At 45.4% G+C, this 16732-nt stretch overlaps 1 protein-coding gene across 1 annotated transcript in view; it reads left to right on the top strand.

Annotated features, from left to right (window-relative positions):
- LOC119931304 (zinc finger protein 2-like) overlaps nt 1-15651 on the top strand; it is a 34921-nt gene extending 19270 nt beyond the window's left edge. Inside the window, exon 7 of the mRNA XM_038749863.1 lies at nt 12441-15651. Coding sequence (XP_038605791.1) covers nt 12441-13858 — 1418 coding nt within the window. The 3' untranslated portion in view covers nt 13859-15651. The remainder of the gene's footprint in view (nt 1-12440) is intronic.
- The last annotated feature ends 1081 nt before the right edge of the window (nt 15652-16732 follow it).

Here is a 16732-nt window from a genome sequence, read left to right as displayed (position 1 = left end):
TACTTGGAGTAACGTGGTAGCAGTTTAGATGCAGTGGAAAGGGTGTATTTTAGTATTTATGAAGGTTGAACTGACAGGATTTGGTGAACTAGTGGTTTGAGTGTTATTGTTTATTCTTGTACCCTGCCAAGTGCTTAATACAGTGCTCTGCACACAGTAAGCGCTCAATAAATACAATCGAATGAATGAATGGAAGAGATGGGGAGTCGTGGTGCTGTCTACATTGACAGGAATGTTAGCGAGAGGACAGGATTTGGGTGGGAAGATGAGGACTTCTGTTTTGGAATTGTTACTGGGGTGTTGATGGGATATCCAAGAAGAGATACCCTTAAGGCAGGAGGAAATGTGAGGCTGCAGAGAAAGAGAGAGGTATGGGTTGGAGATGTAGATTTAGGAACTGTTCACATAGAGGTGGCAGTTTAAGCTGTGTCAGTGAATGAGTTCTTCAAGGGAGTGGGTGTAGATGAAGATTAGAAGGGGACCCAGAATGGAACCTTGAGGGACTCGCAAAGTTAAGGGGGAGAAAGAGGAGGAGCCCACAAAAGAGAGTGAGAATGACCAGGCTGAAGAGAGAGGAAGAGAACGAGGGGAGATCAGTGTCAGTGAAGCCAAGGTTTAAGGAGGAGAGGGTGATCGACAGTGTTGAAGGCAGCCGAGAGGTTGAGGATGATTAGGATGTAGAAGAGGCTGTTGGATTTGTGAATATCAATGATGACCTTTGAGAGTGATTAAGACCTTTTCATCCTCCTAATACGATTGATGATATTGCTAAAATTACCAGTATATTTATGTTATATTTTGAGTGTATTGCTTTTATAATTTTAAGCTGCAAGTGCAAGGGTGGATTTAAAGAAGTTATTTATGGTTTCTGTGGAGTGAAGTAGGGAAGACAGATTGTAGGAGGTCAAGGAGAGAATTGAAGGAAGGGAAGTGGAGGCAGTGGGTAGACAGCTGGAGTTTGGAAAGGAGTGTTAGGAGGGAGATGTGGCAATGCCTGGAGGGAGTCGTGGGATTAAGGTAGGGCTCTTTTAGGAAGGAGGTTGTACCTCCCTCTGCCCTTCCCCATCCCCCTCCCCACAGCACTTGTGTATATTTGTACATATTTATTGCTCTATTTTATTAATGATGTATATATGTATATGCATGTATATATATATATATATATATATATATATATATATATAATTCTGTTTATCTATTTTGATGGTGTTGACACTTGTTTTGTTTTGTCATCTGTCTCCCCGTTGTAGACTGTGAGCCCAGTTTTGGGTAGGTACTGTCTCTGTGGCCAAATTGTACTTTCCAAGCACATAGTACAGTTCTCTGCACACAGTAAGCGCTCAATAAATGTGATTGAATGAGTGAATGAATGAGAGAAGGAAGCACTCTGCGGAGATGATCTGGGGCTGTGGGTTAGTAGTTCAAGATCAGCGGAGGAACACTGAGGATAAATGAGTTGAGTTCAGTAGAGAAATCGAAGTTGAAGGTGAGGATTTGTGTTGAGAGGAGAGTTGGAATAGGGAGACTAAATGGGACAAAATGACCTGCTATAAGTAGAGTGGGTCAAGAGATAGGAGATCTCTGGCTGGCAGGGGGCAGGACAGCTCTTGTGGGTAGAGATGTGTGAGTGGCAAGACAGGTGAGGTGGTTCTGGTGGGAGACTGCTTAGAACAGTGCTTAATACCTAGGAAGCACTTTACAAATTCCATAACAAACAAACAAGAGTAGGATTTCAGAGTTAGATACAGTAGATATTGTAAAGTGATTAGAGATGATCAGTTCAAGCAAGTGTTCTGGTTGGTGAGTAGGTGAGGTGGGGTGGAAACAGAGGTTCATTTCGAGGCAGTGGGTGTAGACGACTCGTTCAAGGAGTTAGGAAAGGAATGGTAGGAGGGAGATAGGGTGATAACTAGAAGGGGAGGTGGCATCAGAGGGTTTTTTAGGATGAGGGAGACGTGGGCATGTCTGAAGGCAAAGGGGAAGGAACCAGTGGAGAGTGAGTGGTTGAAGACGGAAGCTAAGGAGAGGAGGAGGGAAGGGGTGAGAGATTTCATAAAATGAGAGGGAATGGGGTCAGAAGCACAGGTGGATGGAGTATTGAGAGGAGGGAGGAGATCTCATCTGAAGACAGTGCTGGGAAGGATGGGAGAGTAGCAGAGAGGATTGAGAGCTGGGGGTTGGAGAAGGGGGAGGAGTGACTTAGGGGAGCTCAGACCTAATGGAGTTACTTTTACTGATGAAGTAGGAGGCTAGATAGTTGGGAATGAGGGATGGAGGAGGGGAAGGAACAGAGGGCCTGAGAAGGGAGTTAAATATATGGAAGAGCTGACGGGGATGATGGGCATGGGTGTCAATAAGGGAGAAGAAATAATTTTGCCTGGCAGAGGAGAGGGCAGAGTTAAGGTAGGAAAGGATAAACTTGAAGTGAACAAGGTTGGCTTGGTGTTTAGTCTTTCGCCAGCAGCGTTCAGCAGCTCGAGCATAAGAGCGAAGGAGGCGGACAGTGGCAGTGATCCAAGGATATGGGTTAGTCGTACGAGAGCGGCGAAGGGAAAGGGGAGCGAGTTGATTAAAGAGGGTAGAGTTGAGAGCAGTAATCTGGTCATCAAGACTGGGTAGAGAGGAAAGGGAGGCGAGCTGGGGTGTGAGGCGCTGAGAAAGATGGATGGGGTTGAGAGAGCGGAGGTCTCTGTGAGGTAGTAATATAGATTTACAGGGGAGAGGAGTGTGAGTGAGGAGGTAGGTGAGAAGGTTATGATCAGAGAGAGGGATTTCAGAGTTGGTGAGGGTGGAGATAGTGCAGCGGTAGGAGATGATGAGGTCGAAGGTGTGACCAAGTTGGTGAGTGGGCAAGGTGCGGTGGAGCAGGAGGTTGGCAGCGTCAAGGAAAGATAGAAGGCAGGCAGCATTGGAGTCACCAGGGACATCCATGTGGATGTTGAAGTCTCCGAGGATCAGAGTGGACATGGAAAAGGAGAGAAGGAAGGTGAGAAAGGCCTCAAAATAGAGAAGTTGGAGGTGGTGCCTGTGGGGGGCGTTAGATGACGGCTACAAGAATCTGGAAGAGGTGGTAGAGGCGAATAATGTGGGCTTCAAAGGAGGGGAAGGAAAGGGAAGGAGGAGGAGGGATAGTGCGAAAGCGACATTGGGGAGCGAGAAGGAAACCGACACCACCTCCTTTTCTGGTGAGTGGGGGAGTGGGAGAAGAAGAGGCCTCCACTGGAGATAGCAGCAGAAGAGATCGTGTCATCTGGAGAGAGCCATGTTTCAGTTAGGGTGAGGAGGCGTTGAGAGCTGGAAAGGAATAGGTCCAGGATTAAAGGGAGTTTACCTGTAATGCAGCTGTGGTTCCAAAGGCCAAACTTGGCAGCAGCTGTGGAGGGAGGGGAGGGAGGGGGAAGGGTGCGAGAGGTGGGGAGGGTTTGGATTGGGATGAGCTGGCAGGGGCCTGGGCAGGGAGAGGGGGAAGAGGGATGGAGATGAGAAAGGAGAACTGGGATGGGGTGGGGGCAGGGAGGAGGGGAAGGAGTGGGCTAAGTGAGGAGTTGAGAGTTGGTGTTGGTACAAAGGGATTCTGGGGAGGGGGTGAGGGGAAGGGGTAGGGGTGGGGGAAAGGTAAGGAAAGAGCTAGGTGGTAGAGGGGAAGGGGAAGCTGAGGAATGGGAAGGGCAGTTGGGAGTCGGGGAATTGATAGTTCATGGTGAGGTCAGCAAGGAAAATGACAGCACAGCGGGAAGTTAACAGTTAACATGCAGTTGCAGTAATGCAGTAGCAATAATAAAATAAGTAGGTGATGACATCACAGGGGGTAGTTAACAAGTAACATGCTATGACCCCCTCCAATCTGGCTTCCATCCCCTACACTCCACCGAAACTGCCCTCTCAAAGGTCACCAATGACATCCTTGCCAAATCCAACGGCTCCTACTCTAACCTAATCCTCCTCGACCTCTCAGCTGCCTTCGACACTGTGGACCACTCCCTTCTCCTCAACACGCTATCCTACCTTGGCTTCACAGACTCCTTCCTCTCCTGGTTCTCCTCTTATCTCTCCAGCCAGTCATTCTCAGTCTCCTTTGGGAGCTCCTCCTCCCCCTCCCATCCACTTACTGTAGGGGTTCCTCATGGTTCAGTTCTTGGTCCCCTTCTGTTCTCTATCTAAACTCATTCCCTTGGTGAACCCATTCGTTCCTATGGCTTCAACTATCAACTCTGATGACACTCAAATCTACATCTCTGCCCCTGCTCTCTCTCTCTCTCTCCCTTTAGGCTCATATCTCCTCCTGACTTCAGGACATCTCCATCTAGATGTCTGCCCGCCATCTAAAACTCAATATGTCCAAGACTGAACTCCTTATCTTCCCTCCTAAACCCTGCCCTCTCCCTGACTTTCCTGTCACTGTAGACGGCACTACCATCCTTCCCGTCTCACAAGCCCGCAACCTGGATGTCAATCTCGACTCTGCTCTCTCATTCACCCCACACATCCAATCCGTCACCAAAACCTGCCGGTCTCACCTCCACAACATCGCCAAGATCCGCCTTTTCCTCTCCATCCAAACCGCTACCTTGCTGGTTCAATCTCTCATCCTCTCCCGACTGCATTACTGCATCAGCCTCCTCTCTGATCTCCCATCCTCCGGTCTCTTCCCACTTCAGTCTATACTTCACGCTGCTGCCCAGATCATCTTTGTGCATAAATGCTCTGGGCATGTTACTCCCCTCCTCAAAAATCTACAGGGGCTGCTAGTCAACCTACGCATCAAGCAAAAACTCCTCATTCTCGGCTTCAAGGCTCTCCAACACCTCTCCCCTTCCTACCTCACCTCCCTTCTCTCCTTCTACAGCCCAGCCCGCATCCCTCCGCTCCTCTGCCGCTAACCTCCTCACTGTACCTCGTTCTTGCCTGTCCCGCAGTCGACCCCCGGCCCACATCCTTCCCCTGGCCTGGAATGTCCTCCTTCTGCACATCCTCCAAGGTAGCTCTCTTCCTTCCTTCAAAGCCCCGCTGAGAGCTCACCTCCTCCAGGAGGCCTTCCCAGCCTGAGCCCCCTTTTTCCTCTCCTCCCCATTCCCCCTACCTTACCCGCTTCCCCTCCCCACAGCACCTGTGTATGTTTGTACAGATTTATTACTCTAGTTTACTTGTACATATTTACTATTCTATTCATTTTGTTAATGATGTGCATCTAGCTTTATTTCTATTTATTCCGATGACTTGATACCTGTCCACATGTTTTGTTTTGTTGTCTGTCTCCCCCTTCTAGACTGGGAGCCTGTTGTTGGGTAGGGACCGTCTCTATATATTGCCAACTTGTACTTCCCATGTGCTCAGTACAGTGCTGTGCACACAGTAAGTGCTCAATAAATACGATTGAATGAATGAATGAAGTCAGATGACTCAATTAAGAGGAAACAGGTGACAGAGGCCATTCTCCGTTAGGGACAGAGCAAGAGAGAAGGAAAGTGAGAAAATTGATTCTAAAAATTGGAGGTGGGTCCTGAGAGGTGGTTGATGACTGTAACTAGTAGTTGATTTTGGTGTTAAAGGCAGTGACCTGTGTTTCGAAGGAATAGAAAGAGAGGGATAGTGGTTAAGGGGTGGTGTGAAAGTGGCATTGAGGGACAAGAAGTAAACCAACCTCTCTCTGTTTCCCAGGGAGTCAAGGGGAGTGGGAGAAGAAGAGGCACCCCCATTAGGAGACAGTGTCAGGAGAGATAGTGTCATTTGGGGAGAGCTGGGTTTCATTGACAAGAAGGAGCAGTGACTGGGTTAGAAACCGATTGAGGATGAAAGGGAGTTTCCCTAAGATGGAGTAGGGGGTTCCACAGGCTGTATTCGTCTTTGGTAGTGGGGAAGGACAAGCGATGGAGGGCTCATGTGGCTGCTGCCGGCTGAGCCCTTCCCTGGGTTGAAGCAGAGGATCATGGGAGTTCCGACGTTTTTAAGGAGGGGCTGCCTCTGGGGGTTGGGAAATAGGAGAGCAGTGAATGGTTCACAGGACTGCTGTCAACACAGCCTTCCCCAGGTTTTGTGAGGTTATGTTGCTGCTGCTTTTGCTCATCCTGAAATATTCCCAAAATCAAACTCTCAACGGCTTTGTTACTTAAGAAAAAAATGTGCACAATTGAGAACATTTGAGGCCAGCATCAAAAAGGAACTAAGCTAAGTAAGTAGCTTGCAAGATTTGCAGGGTTACTTTTTTAACTCTGATTTTCTGCTGCCATGGCCATTGTGTGATACTTTATAAGATTTAGAGGATTCTTTTTCCAAGCCTTTGCCTTTGCTGCTCTCTAGTCATTGTTTGTGAATTTTCTCTAAACATGTTTTTGCCTCCTGGTAGCAGTCAGAGCTCTCCTGTGCTGCCATCGTAGGGTATTAAATCTCACAACCTCTCTAAATTGGTGAAAGATGAATGTATTTCAACACTAGTCAGTATGTGTGATAGACCAGCATCTCCTCAGCCCTTTTCTCAACCACAATGGCCCCTGGAGGCACTTAAGGAGGCCTCAGACACCTGATAATGTTCACAAAGTCCTAAAGCTCCTTGGATATTCCATGCCAGGAAAGGCAATATTGGGGGCCCCCACTAGAAGACCCCAGTCCTCCCTGCCGTAGGCTACTGCAACCACCCCTGGGCTCTCAGGCCAGCCCTCCTAACAACTGGGGTGATCATTCAGGGCCCAGCAGAGGCTCCGGGAGGGTAGGAGGAGGCTCGGATCCCTCCCCATCCCTCAGCTTCCCAGGCTCACGTGTCCCTCAGGCACCCGGGAGACTTTTGAGGTAAGATCTCAACTGAGTCAAGGTAACAAAAATGAAAGAATTTTGATCCAAAAACACCTTTCCTTTTTCTTTACTATTTTGCTCTCCCTCCCCAGAACCTTTCTCCTTTCCTGCAAGCATTCTCGTGCTCTCATTCATTTGACTCAATTGCAATCAATCCATCAATCAATAGTATTTTCAATCACTTAATAATAATAATAATAATGGTATTTGTTAAGCGCTTACTATGTGCCAAGAACTGTTCTAAGCACTGGGGGAGATAAAAGGTAATTAGGCTGTCCCACGTGGGGCTCATATTCTTAATCCCCATTTTACAGATGAGGTAACTGAGGCACAGATAAGTGACTTGTCCAAGGTCACACAGCTGACAAGTGGCTGAGCTGGGATTAATGTTTGCAGAGCACTGGATTAAGCATTTGGGAGAATACAGTGCAGTACAGTTGGTAAACTTCAACCTCAACCCATTTTCTCCCCAACCCCCAATGTCTGCACTCAATTCTAGTTCTATGTTTCAATCCCTGTCCACAGAGAGTTTGTGGTACATCCCAGGTTTTAAGTTCATCCCCTCCGGATCCTTCCCTCAGGATTTTCAGATGCCAGGGCAAAACTTCTGGTGATTCACATGATCATTCCCCTTCTCGGGAGTAGGAGTCTCATTACTCAGGGATACTAACCACTGAACCCCAAGCTGGAGCGCCCTTTCTTCTCTATCACGCTTCATAGGATCGTTCAGTCCCACCTAACACAACGTGGCTGAAGAGTTCTCTTCAATTAAAGAAACTTGCCTCCTCTTTTCCAAATCAACCCCTGTAATTAGGTATCTTCCAGAGGAGCCCCCAGCTAAGTGCCTTGTACTTGGATCCAATTAGTTTTACCTCAGGGAGAGTGCCATTATGAGTAAATTTCTACTTCATTTAGCACCTTTTGGGATTTCCCCCTATCTTTTCTATATGGGGCTCTTTTGAGTGATCTTTTCAGGGGATATCATTTGCACTAAAATCTAAAAGCGTTCCATACCAGCTGACAGAAAGCCTTTTTATCACAGGTTAAATCTCGAGTTTTAGCAAATTTGCAAAGGAAATAATCTAGCCCCTCCTCCCTAGCTCATCTCCCTCCTCTTCTGGCCCCCAAACTTCAACCTCAACCCATTTTCTCCCCGACCCCCAATGTCTGCACTCAATTCTAGTTATCATCATCAATCGTATTTATTGAGCGCTTACTATGTGCAGAGCACTGTACTAAGCGCTTGGGAAGTACAAATTGGCAACATATAGAGACAGTCCCTACCCAACAGTAGGCTCACAGTCTAAAAGGGGGAGACAGAGAACAAAACCAAACATACTAACAAAATAAAATAAATAGAATAGATATGTACAAATAAAATAAATAGAGTAAAAAATATGTACAAACATATATACATATATATAGGTGCTGTGGGGAAGGGAAGGAGGTAAGATGGGGGGATGGAGAGGGGGACGAGGGGGAGAGGAAGGAAGGGGCTCAGTCTGGGAAGGCCTCCTGGAGGAGGTGAGCGCTCAGCAGGGCCTTGAAGGGAGGAAGAGAGCTAGCTTGGCGGATGGGCAGAGGGAGGGCATTCCAGGCCAGGGGGATGACGTGGGCCGGGGGTCGATGGCGGGAAAGGCGAGAGCGAGGTACGGTGAGGAGATCAGCGGTGGAGGAGTGGAGGGTGTGGACTGGGCTGTAGAAGGAGAGAAGGGAGGTGAGGTAGGAGGGGGCGAGGCGATGGAGAGCCTTGAAGCCCAGGGTGAGGAGTTTCTGCCTGATGTGCAGATTGATTGGTAGCCACTGGAGATTTTTGAGGAGGGGAGTGATATGCCCAGAGCGTTTCTGGACAAAGATAATAGTTCTATTATCTTTGAAAAATAGAACAAAATAGTTCTATTTTTCAATCAGGCAATGGGTTCCAGTGTTGAGCTAGAATGAGAGACAGTTTTCCTACCTACAAGGAACTTGCAGTTTAATAGAGAAGACGTAAAGGGTATTTACAAATAGTAAAAGCAGGAAAAAGAATAATACTATTGCAGAAGGGTTTATAAGTGTATTTGATGGAATAGCTTAGTAAATAGTTAAAGTTACAGGTAAATATACAGATAAATCCAAATATATTTTTGAACATGAAGGCTGTGATGGAAATAAAATACATATTATTTTTTCTCTGTAACCCCAACCAGTGGACCATGCTACAGCTGTTGGTTTTATCACCTGCCCCTTCTATGCCCAGCTGTTGCCACAATTGCTGAACCTTAGGATTGAAGGGATGAGCTCAGACTGGGGTGGGATGCCGGAGAGCGTAGAGCAGCAAGGGTGGGAAAGGGGAAGAGGCAGCAGATGAAGAAAGGGTGGGGAGGGGAAACTCAAATCTTCACCCCAGTGACCTACTCCTCCTCCACTACTATCATCTCTGTCTCTTTTTCCTTCACATCCTCGCTCTCTACCACCATTTCCCTCCTTCCATTCCTCTCCAAACTCCTTGAGCAAGTTGTCTACACCTGCTATCTAAAATTCTTCTCCTTCAGTTCTCTGCTTTGACCCCCTCCAATCTAGCTTCCATCCCCTTCACTTCACAGAAACCGCTGTCTCAAAGGTCACTGATGATCTCCTTCTTGCCAACTCCAGTGCCCTCTATTCCATCCTAGTCCTCCTTGACCACTCAGCTGCCTTAGACACTGTCAACCACTCGCTTCTGGAAGCATTACCCAACCTTGGCTTCACTGACTCTGGTTTTTCCTGGTCCTCCTCTTATTTCTCTGGCCATTCATTCTCCATCTCTTCATTGGCTCCTCCTTTGCCTCCCACCCCCTCACTGTGGGTGTCCCTCAAGGTTCAGTTCCTGGGTTCCCTTCTATTCTCCGTCTACATCCAATCCCTTGGAGAATTCATTCACTCCTATAGTTTCAACTACCACCTGTATGCAGATGATACCCAAATCTACATATCCAGCCCTGTTATCTCTGCCTCTCTGCAGTCTCACATTTCCTCCTGTCTTTAAGACATCTCCACCTGGATATGCTCCCTTCACTTCAGACTTAACATGTCCAAAGCAGAGCTCCTTATCTTTCACCTAAACCCTGTCTTTGTAAATGGCACCACCATTCTTCCTGTTCCACAAGCCTGTAACTTTGGCATTATCCCTGGCTTCTCTTTCGTTCAATCCGAATATTCAATCCATTACTAAATCCTGTTGGTCCCACCTTCACAAAAATCACCAAAATCTGCCCTTTCCTCTCCATTAAAACTGTTATCACATTAGTGCAATCACTCATCCTATGCTGCCTGCACCAGCCTCCTTGCTTCCTGAATCCTGTCTCTCTCCACTCTAGTCCGTGCTTCACTCTGCTGCCTGGATCACTGTTCTACAAAACCTTTCCTCACACAGTAAGTGATCAATAAATATGATTACATGAATGAAGGAGTCAGACACAGGAGAGTTAGATAAGGTTCAAATATTTGGTTGCCTTGGCAGGAATGAAGAGTGTAGCTAGAATTTAGAGAGTGATGAGCATATTTTACATTCTAGTCATTTATTTCAATTCATTTTACCTGAGTTCCTTGTTTGACTTTAAACCAGAGTGCCTTATTGCCATCGCATTCTAAGCCTTGATGAACATTTCCCCCTATGATTGTAGTTTCCTCCCCTCCACTTTTCTCCCGGAGAGCCAATTTTCCAGCCTTTATGAACCAGGACAACTGAGTTGATGTTACTTTAATTTTAGTTATTCTATTTCCTTTCTCACAGTTATTCCCACACTGAGAATCAGAGATGTTAGGTCATAGAAAGATGAGGGAAGAATATAGAATGCCCCTGTTAATTTTATAAGAACTCAGACCCTAACAAGTTTGGAGGAGGTTAGAGGAATCCTTTTCTCAAAATCTCTCATTTACCTGGACATGTAAATCTGTGAAGACTGGAGAGCACAAATTTACTTAGTAGTACAATATTAGAGGTAGCTTTGAGCTTCCACTGGGTCCAATGCACTGTACTAGGTGCTTGAGAAAGTTGAGGTTCAGAAAAGCAGGTTTCCTGCCCACAAGGAGCTTGCACCCTCAGGGTGAGACAGAGGGAGGGTATTAATAATTAACTATGTGTTGAGGTGCCAGAAGGATTGATGTGATTTGAAATGTTGGGGGTTAATTGAGGAAGGCTTCTTGAAGGAAGTAGATTTTTATGAGGGTTTTGAAGGTGGGAAGAGCTGTGATCTGACAGATTTGGGAGGGGAAGATGTTCATGCCAGGGGAACAGCATGAGTGAAGAGAAACATTCTCGGCTAGGGATAAGCTGATACAGGTAGAAGGTGAGCTTGGGAGGAAGGAAGAGAGTAAAGAGGGCTAATAATGCAGGATTGAGGGACTGGGCAGAGCATCTTGAAACTGATTGTGACTTTCCAATTAGGTTGGGCCCAGGTGGTCAGAGTCTGACCCCCTACTTCAGTGTCTTTATATTCTCTGAAACATCCGGAAAATTTGCCAAGCACTTTCATTCTTTCAGTGTGGTGCGTTTTGGTTGTCCTACCTGATGGTTTGTAAACTATCTAGGGGGAGAAGGAGAAGGATGAAAATCCAGCCTTGGACTGTCACAGTGCTATTCTAAAATCCTCATGTCCAATAATACACAATATCTAAACCCAAACCTGGCTTATGATTCCATTATAGGAAACTCAGTGTCTCCCTTCCTTGAATCCCAACGCAGACCCTAGCTAACATGGTATGTTGCCTTTCCCTCTAACCTTAGGTAAATACAATGCAGTGGAAAGAAGGGTCCCACCCAGGAGAGTCTCCCTCAAAACATGATCCTTTCCTGTCTGGAAAAAAGAATAACTGGGAACACAAAGTGCTCTCAGGAGACAAAATTTAAAGACATGTTTGGCTTTCTGACTACTGACCACCCTTCGCCCAAGGACCCAGCAATTGTCCATTTTGTAGACAAGCTAGCTATTGTGCATTAAGCAGTTTCTCTAGAGGGGCGATTCCCACAACCACAGAAGACTCCAGCTTCAATCCACCTTTACTGGTGTTCATGCTTTGTGAACAGAGAGTTGAGTGGTTGTGAGGCCTAGTCAGAGAGCATGGTCCAGAGTCTCTCTGAATCATTCCTTAATCATCATTTATTGGAGCCCTGCACTGCCACTTGCAAGAGATGGAACAATCCACCGGGGCTGACAGGCTGAACCTAAACGCTCTGCATTCCAGTTTCTGTACCTTGTTCTCCCTGCCCTGGTGGTTCCTAAGTTCCCTCCCCTCGATCATCCTACTCTGTGCCTCTTGGTACCACTCCTACTTCCTCTTTCATTGCTAGTGCATTTTAAAAGCTAATTTCCAAATGCATCTTTTAACATAATCTTTCGTGCTTTCTGCACGTGTTCCCTTCCCACCCTGAGATGTCACATTAGATCACTTTTTGGTCACCTTCTGGTTGCTTGTGTCCAGGAATTCCTATCTTTTGAATTTCTCCATCTTGCATTTGCTTCTAGCTGTGGCTTGGTCTTCCTTTTTTTTTTCTTCTTAACCTGATTTGAATATTGGGTTTAAAACCCTACTTTGAAGTTTGCCCAGACCCAGCTCCTACTGTTTCACCAGCTGCTTTTGCATGGTTTACCTTGGTTGTTCCAATATTGATGTTTGTCTTACTTTTATTCCAGATTGTAAAACAGGAACTGAGATGGAGTCAATTGGCCTGAAGTATGATATATGTGAACAAACAGGTTTTCATGGGCTGCCACTGGAAGGATACCAACAAAGTATTCTCATGTCTTCTTTGGGAGGAGAGGCATTTGAATATAGTAATAGGTTGGCAAAGCAGAGAAAGGGGAAACAGAAGAAACTTCTTACCCAGAATAGTGATTTGAGAAATGTTGCTGAAATCCCTAAGAAAACCTCAGAGAAAAGATCCTATGTTCATGGGAAAACCCTCCAATTAGGGTCCTGCCTTACTGAACCTCAGAGAATTAATACTGGAGAGAGACCCTACAACTGTAATGAATGTGGGAAGGCCTATACTAACCCTTCATCCCTTTGGAGACATAAGAGAGTCCATACTGGGAAGGAACCTTTCAAGTGTAATAAATGTGGAAAAACCTTTGGGGAATCTCCCTCCCTAAGAGAACACAAGAAAACTCATACTGGAGAGAAACTTTACAAATGCAATGAGTGTGGGAAAGCTTTTAGTTACTCTTCCTACCTAAGAGTACATGCGAGAAGTCATACTGGAGAGAAACCGTACAAATGTAATGAATGTGGGAAAGCATTCAGGCATCTTTCAAGCTTTATTGTTCATCAGAGAATTCATACTGGGGAGAGACCATACAAGTGTAATGTATGTGGGAAGTCATTTTACAACACTTCGCATCTAAAAGTACACAACAGAATTCATACTGAAGAAAAATCCCATAAATGTAATGAATGTGGGAAGGCCTTTGGGAACTCTTCAAGCCTGAGACAACATAAGAGAGTTCATACTGCAGAGAAACCGTGCAAATGTAATGAATGTGGGAAAGCCTTCACTCAACGCTCATACTTGAGCATTCATCAGAGAATTCATACTGGAGAGAAGCCCTACAAGTGTAATCAGTGTGGGAAGGCCTATATTGACACTTCATCCCTGTGGAAACATAAGAGAGTTCATGATGTAAAGAAACCAAGCAAATGTAATGAATGTGGAAAAACCTTCACTCATTGCTCATATTTGAGCATTCATCAGAGAATTCATACTGGAGAGAAACCCTACAAGTGTGGCGAATGTGGGAAGGCCTTTGTTGACTCTTCATCCTTAGGTAAACATAAGAAAGTTCATACTAAGAAACCTTTCAAGTGTAATGAATGTGGGAAAGCCTTTAGGATCTCTTCCTCCCTAAAAGAACATATGAGAACCCATGCTGGAGAGAAACCCTACAAATGTAAAGAATGTGGGAAAGCCTATAGTTACTCCTCCTGTGTAAGATTACATATGAAAAGTCACACTGGAGAGAAACCATACAAATGTAATGAATGTGGAAAAGCCTTCAGTCGACTCTCATACGTAAATGTCCATCAGAGAATTCATACTGGGGCAAGACCCTAGAATTGTAATGAATGTGGGGAGCTCTTCAATGATTCTTCATCCTTAAAAGTACGTAAGGTAATTCATACTGGAGAAAAACCCTTAAATGTAATGGATGTGGGAAGGTCTGTACAGACTCTTCATCACCAAAGAGCACAAGGACAATTCATACTGGAGAGAAATCCTGTAAGTGTAATGAATATGAGATAGCTTTCATTCACCATCCACAACTTACTGAGCATGAAAGAGTCATCAGAGAATTCATACCTGAAGGGAAATTCTATGATGAGTATTTGAAAGGTTATAGTCCACATTACCATTTGTGCAAATCCAGGTGTAAGCAACATATTGACTTGGAATTCTGTGCAAACTGGGGAAGTCAGACTGAAAAGAAGGGAGATGGGGATTCTGCCGATTTTGCATAAGCGGAGACTAAATTAATTTTCCTCTTCTGGAAACTTCAGAATTTAAATATGTGACCTTCTTTCTGTCTTGCAATGTAAAGCTAGACCTGCCCAAGCCCTTTACATAGAAGCTCTATCTTTTCTTAGTCTTTCTCCCTGAAGTTTCTCAGTTTTCTAATTTTCCTGCTTCCTTAAGATGACTTCTGCATTTCTATGCCCCACTGCCCTTCAGTGTCCACTGCTGAAATTTCCATTTTCCCTTTAACAGCTCCAATACAGTGGACACAGCCATTGCAGAACTCATCACTAGCCCCACTCTCTGCAACTGCAAAGTTGGTAGTGGAGGGATAGGATTGGGGTGGGGAAAAGCTCTGGAGCTCTGCATGTCTTCTTTGTACACTGCAGCTGAGTAAAATGCCTATCCTCAGTCCTCCTTTCCCCTCCATGGCTGAGGAACTCTTTGCCTGCTCCTGTCGTGCCCTCTGAACATTGGGTCAAGTAGAAAATGTCACTGCTCTGTTCTCTTGGCCTTTTTTCACTTCCAGAGCCAAGCAACACATCTGATATTTGTAGCCACATCTCCCCATTCCCCCTTGGCCTCCATCGCCATGGCCGAGCAAATTATCTTCCCTCCTCACCAATCGGGGCTGGCACCATCTTATCAAGGAGGCCCCATCCCGTCCTACTTTACACCACCAAGTGGGAATGAGAACAGCACCTGCAGCCTGAGGCCTCATACAACCTCAAAAAGCTAGTGGCCATGTACACCATTGCTGTGGGCTTTGAATCTTGAACAGAAGTTCTTTAATCACAGCACCCTACTGACTTTTGTTTTATTTTGTGTATTGCATATGGTTCCATTATGGATCGTCAGAGTGTAAAATAATTCTGACAAAGTTAGATGAAGAGTGTAGTTTGCACATCATGCAAACAATGTGTTAAACAATGCCCCCCAATGTATCTCTTCCTGTGATCACAGCTAGCCAGACAGATATGCTCCAAGTGAAGACCAAATTTTGACACACCCGCAGGGACCTGGGCAAGATGTCTTCTAAGAACAGAATTCAGTGGACCTGTAATTGGTAGATTAAGGCCATTATGTGGAATAAGCTTGATGTAACAGTGAACAAGCATAGTATAAAGGATTGGGGGAAACACCTTGTCCGAAGGGATGACAGGTAGGAGGAGTTCTTATAGCCAGGGATGCTCATGCTGGTCTTGGCCCATACTTGGACCGAACACTGACAGAGATTAATCATCTCATAAAAGGAGAAATTCTTAACACCCATTGGGTTGAAGGGCTTAAACTGTGTCAGAGATCATCACCCTTGGGTTAGAGGGCTTAATGGAAGCAGGATACTTTACTCTTAATGTTTTGTGAATGCTAATAAAGTTACCTGGGCAGCCTAACATCCGTTTCCAGTGGCCATGCTTAAGACCTTCCGGTTCCAGATGCAAAAGACTTGGGTGATGCATTCCTCTCACACTTCGGACTTTATTCAACTAGGCCAGACTGCTTTCTCCCAAGCTCTGTCCTCTCCATGACTTTTTCATCACCGTAGATAACACCAATCCCCCTGATCTCACAACCTAGGACCATCACATTGCCTTCTACTCATCCCTCTCATTCAATCCACATATTCAATCTGCCCCCATTCTTGTCAGATGCCCAGGTGGTGGGGGTGACTTTTGAGAGGAGGCAGGAGATCTCCTCTAGAGATACTGTTGGAGGAAATGCAAGGGAGAGATATCAGGGCTGAAGATGTAGATTTGGGTATCATCTGCATAGAGGTGATAGCAATTCTGTCCTACCCTCATTTGTCACTATACTGCATGCTCTTACTAAGTGACTTGGGTTATTTGACAGAAATGGAGACCCTCTCAGAAGGGTGTAGGAATCTCATGAAGAAAAATGGGTGGACCACATATGCTGGGACAGCGAATGGCTAAAGGAAGTATGGGGACACCTGTCTACTTGTTTTGATTTGTTGTCACAACCTAGGACCTATATATATGTATATATGTTTGTACATATTTATTACTCTATTTATTTATTTATTTTATTTGTACATGTTTATTCTATTTATTTTATTTTGTTAATATGTTTTGTTTTGTTTTCTGTCTCCCCCTTCTAGACCGTGAGCCCACTGTTGGGTAGGGACCGTCTCTATATGTTGCCAACTTGTACTTCATAAGCGCTTAGTACAGTGCTCTGCACACAGTAAGCACTCAATAAATACGATTGAATGAAAGAATGAATGTTGTCTGTCTCCCCCATCTAGACTGTGAGCCCATTGTTGGGTAGGGGCCATCCTTATTTGTTGCTGATTTGTACTTCCCAAGTGCTTTGTACAGTGCTCTGCACACAGTAAGTGCTCAATAAATCTGATTGAATGAATGAATGAGTGGGAAGATCAGGAAACCTTAAACACAGAATTAGAAGCATAGTAGAAGGGAAAAAGGAAGACTGAAGAGGGAATGGAGGCCACTA

Source organism: Tachyglossus aculeatus, chromosome 8, assembly GCF_015852505.1.
Source record: "Tachyglossus aculeatus isolate mTacAcu1 chromosome 8, mTacAcu1.pri, whole genome shotgun sequence".
Lineage (NCBI taxonomy): Eukaryota > Metazoa > Chordata > Mammalia > Monotremata > Tachyglossidae > Tachyglossus > Tachyglossus aculeatus.
Note: the sequence above shows the minus strand (reverse complement) of the source record. Positions and strands in the feature narration are given on the sequence as shown.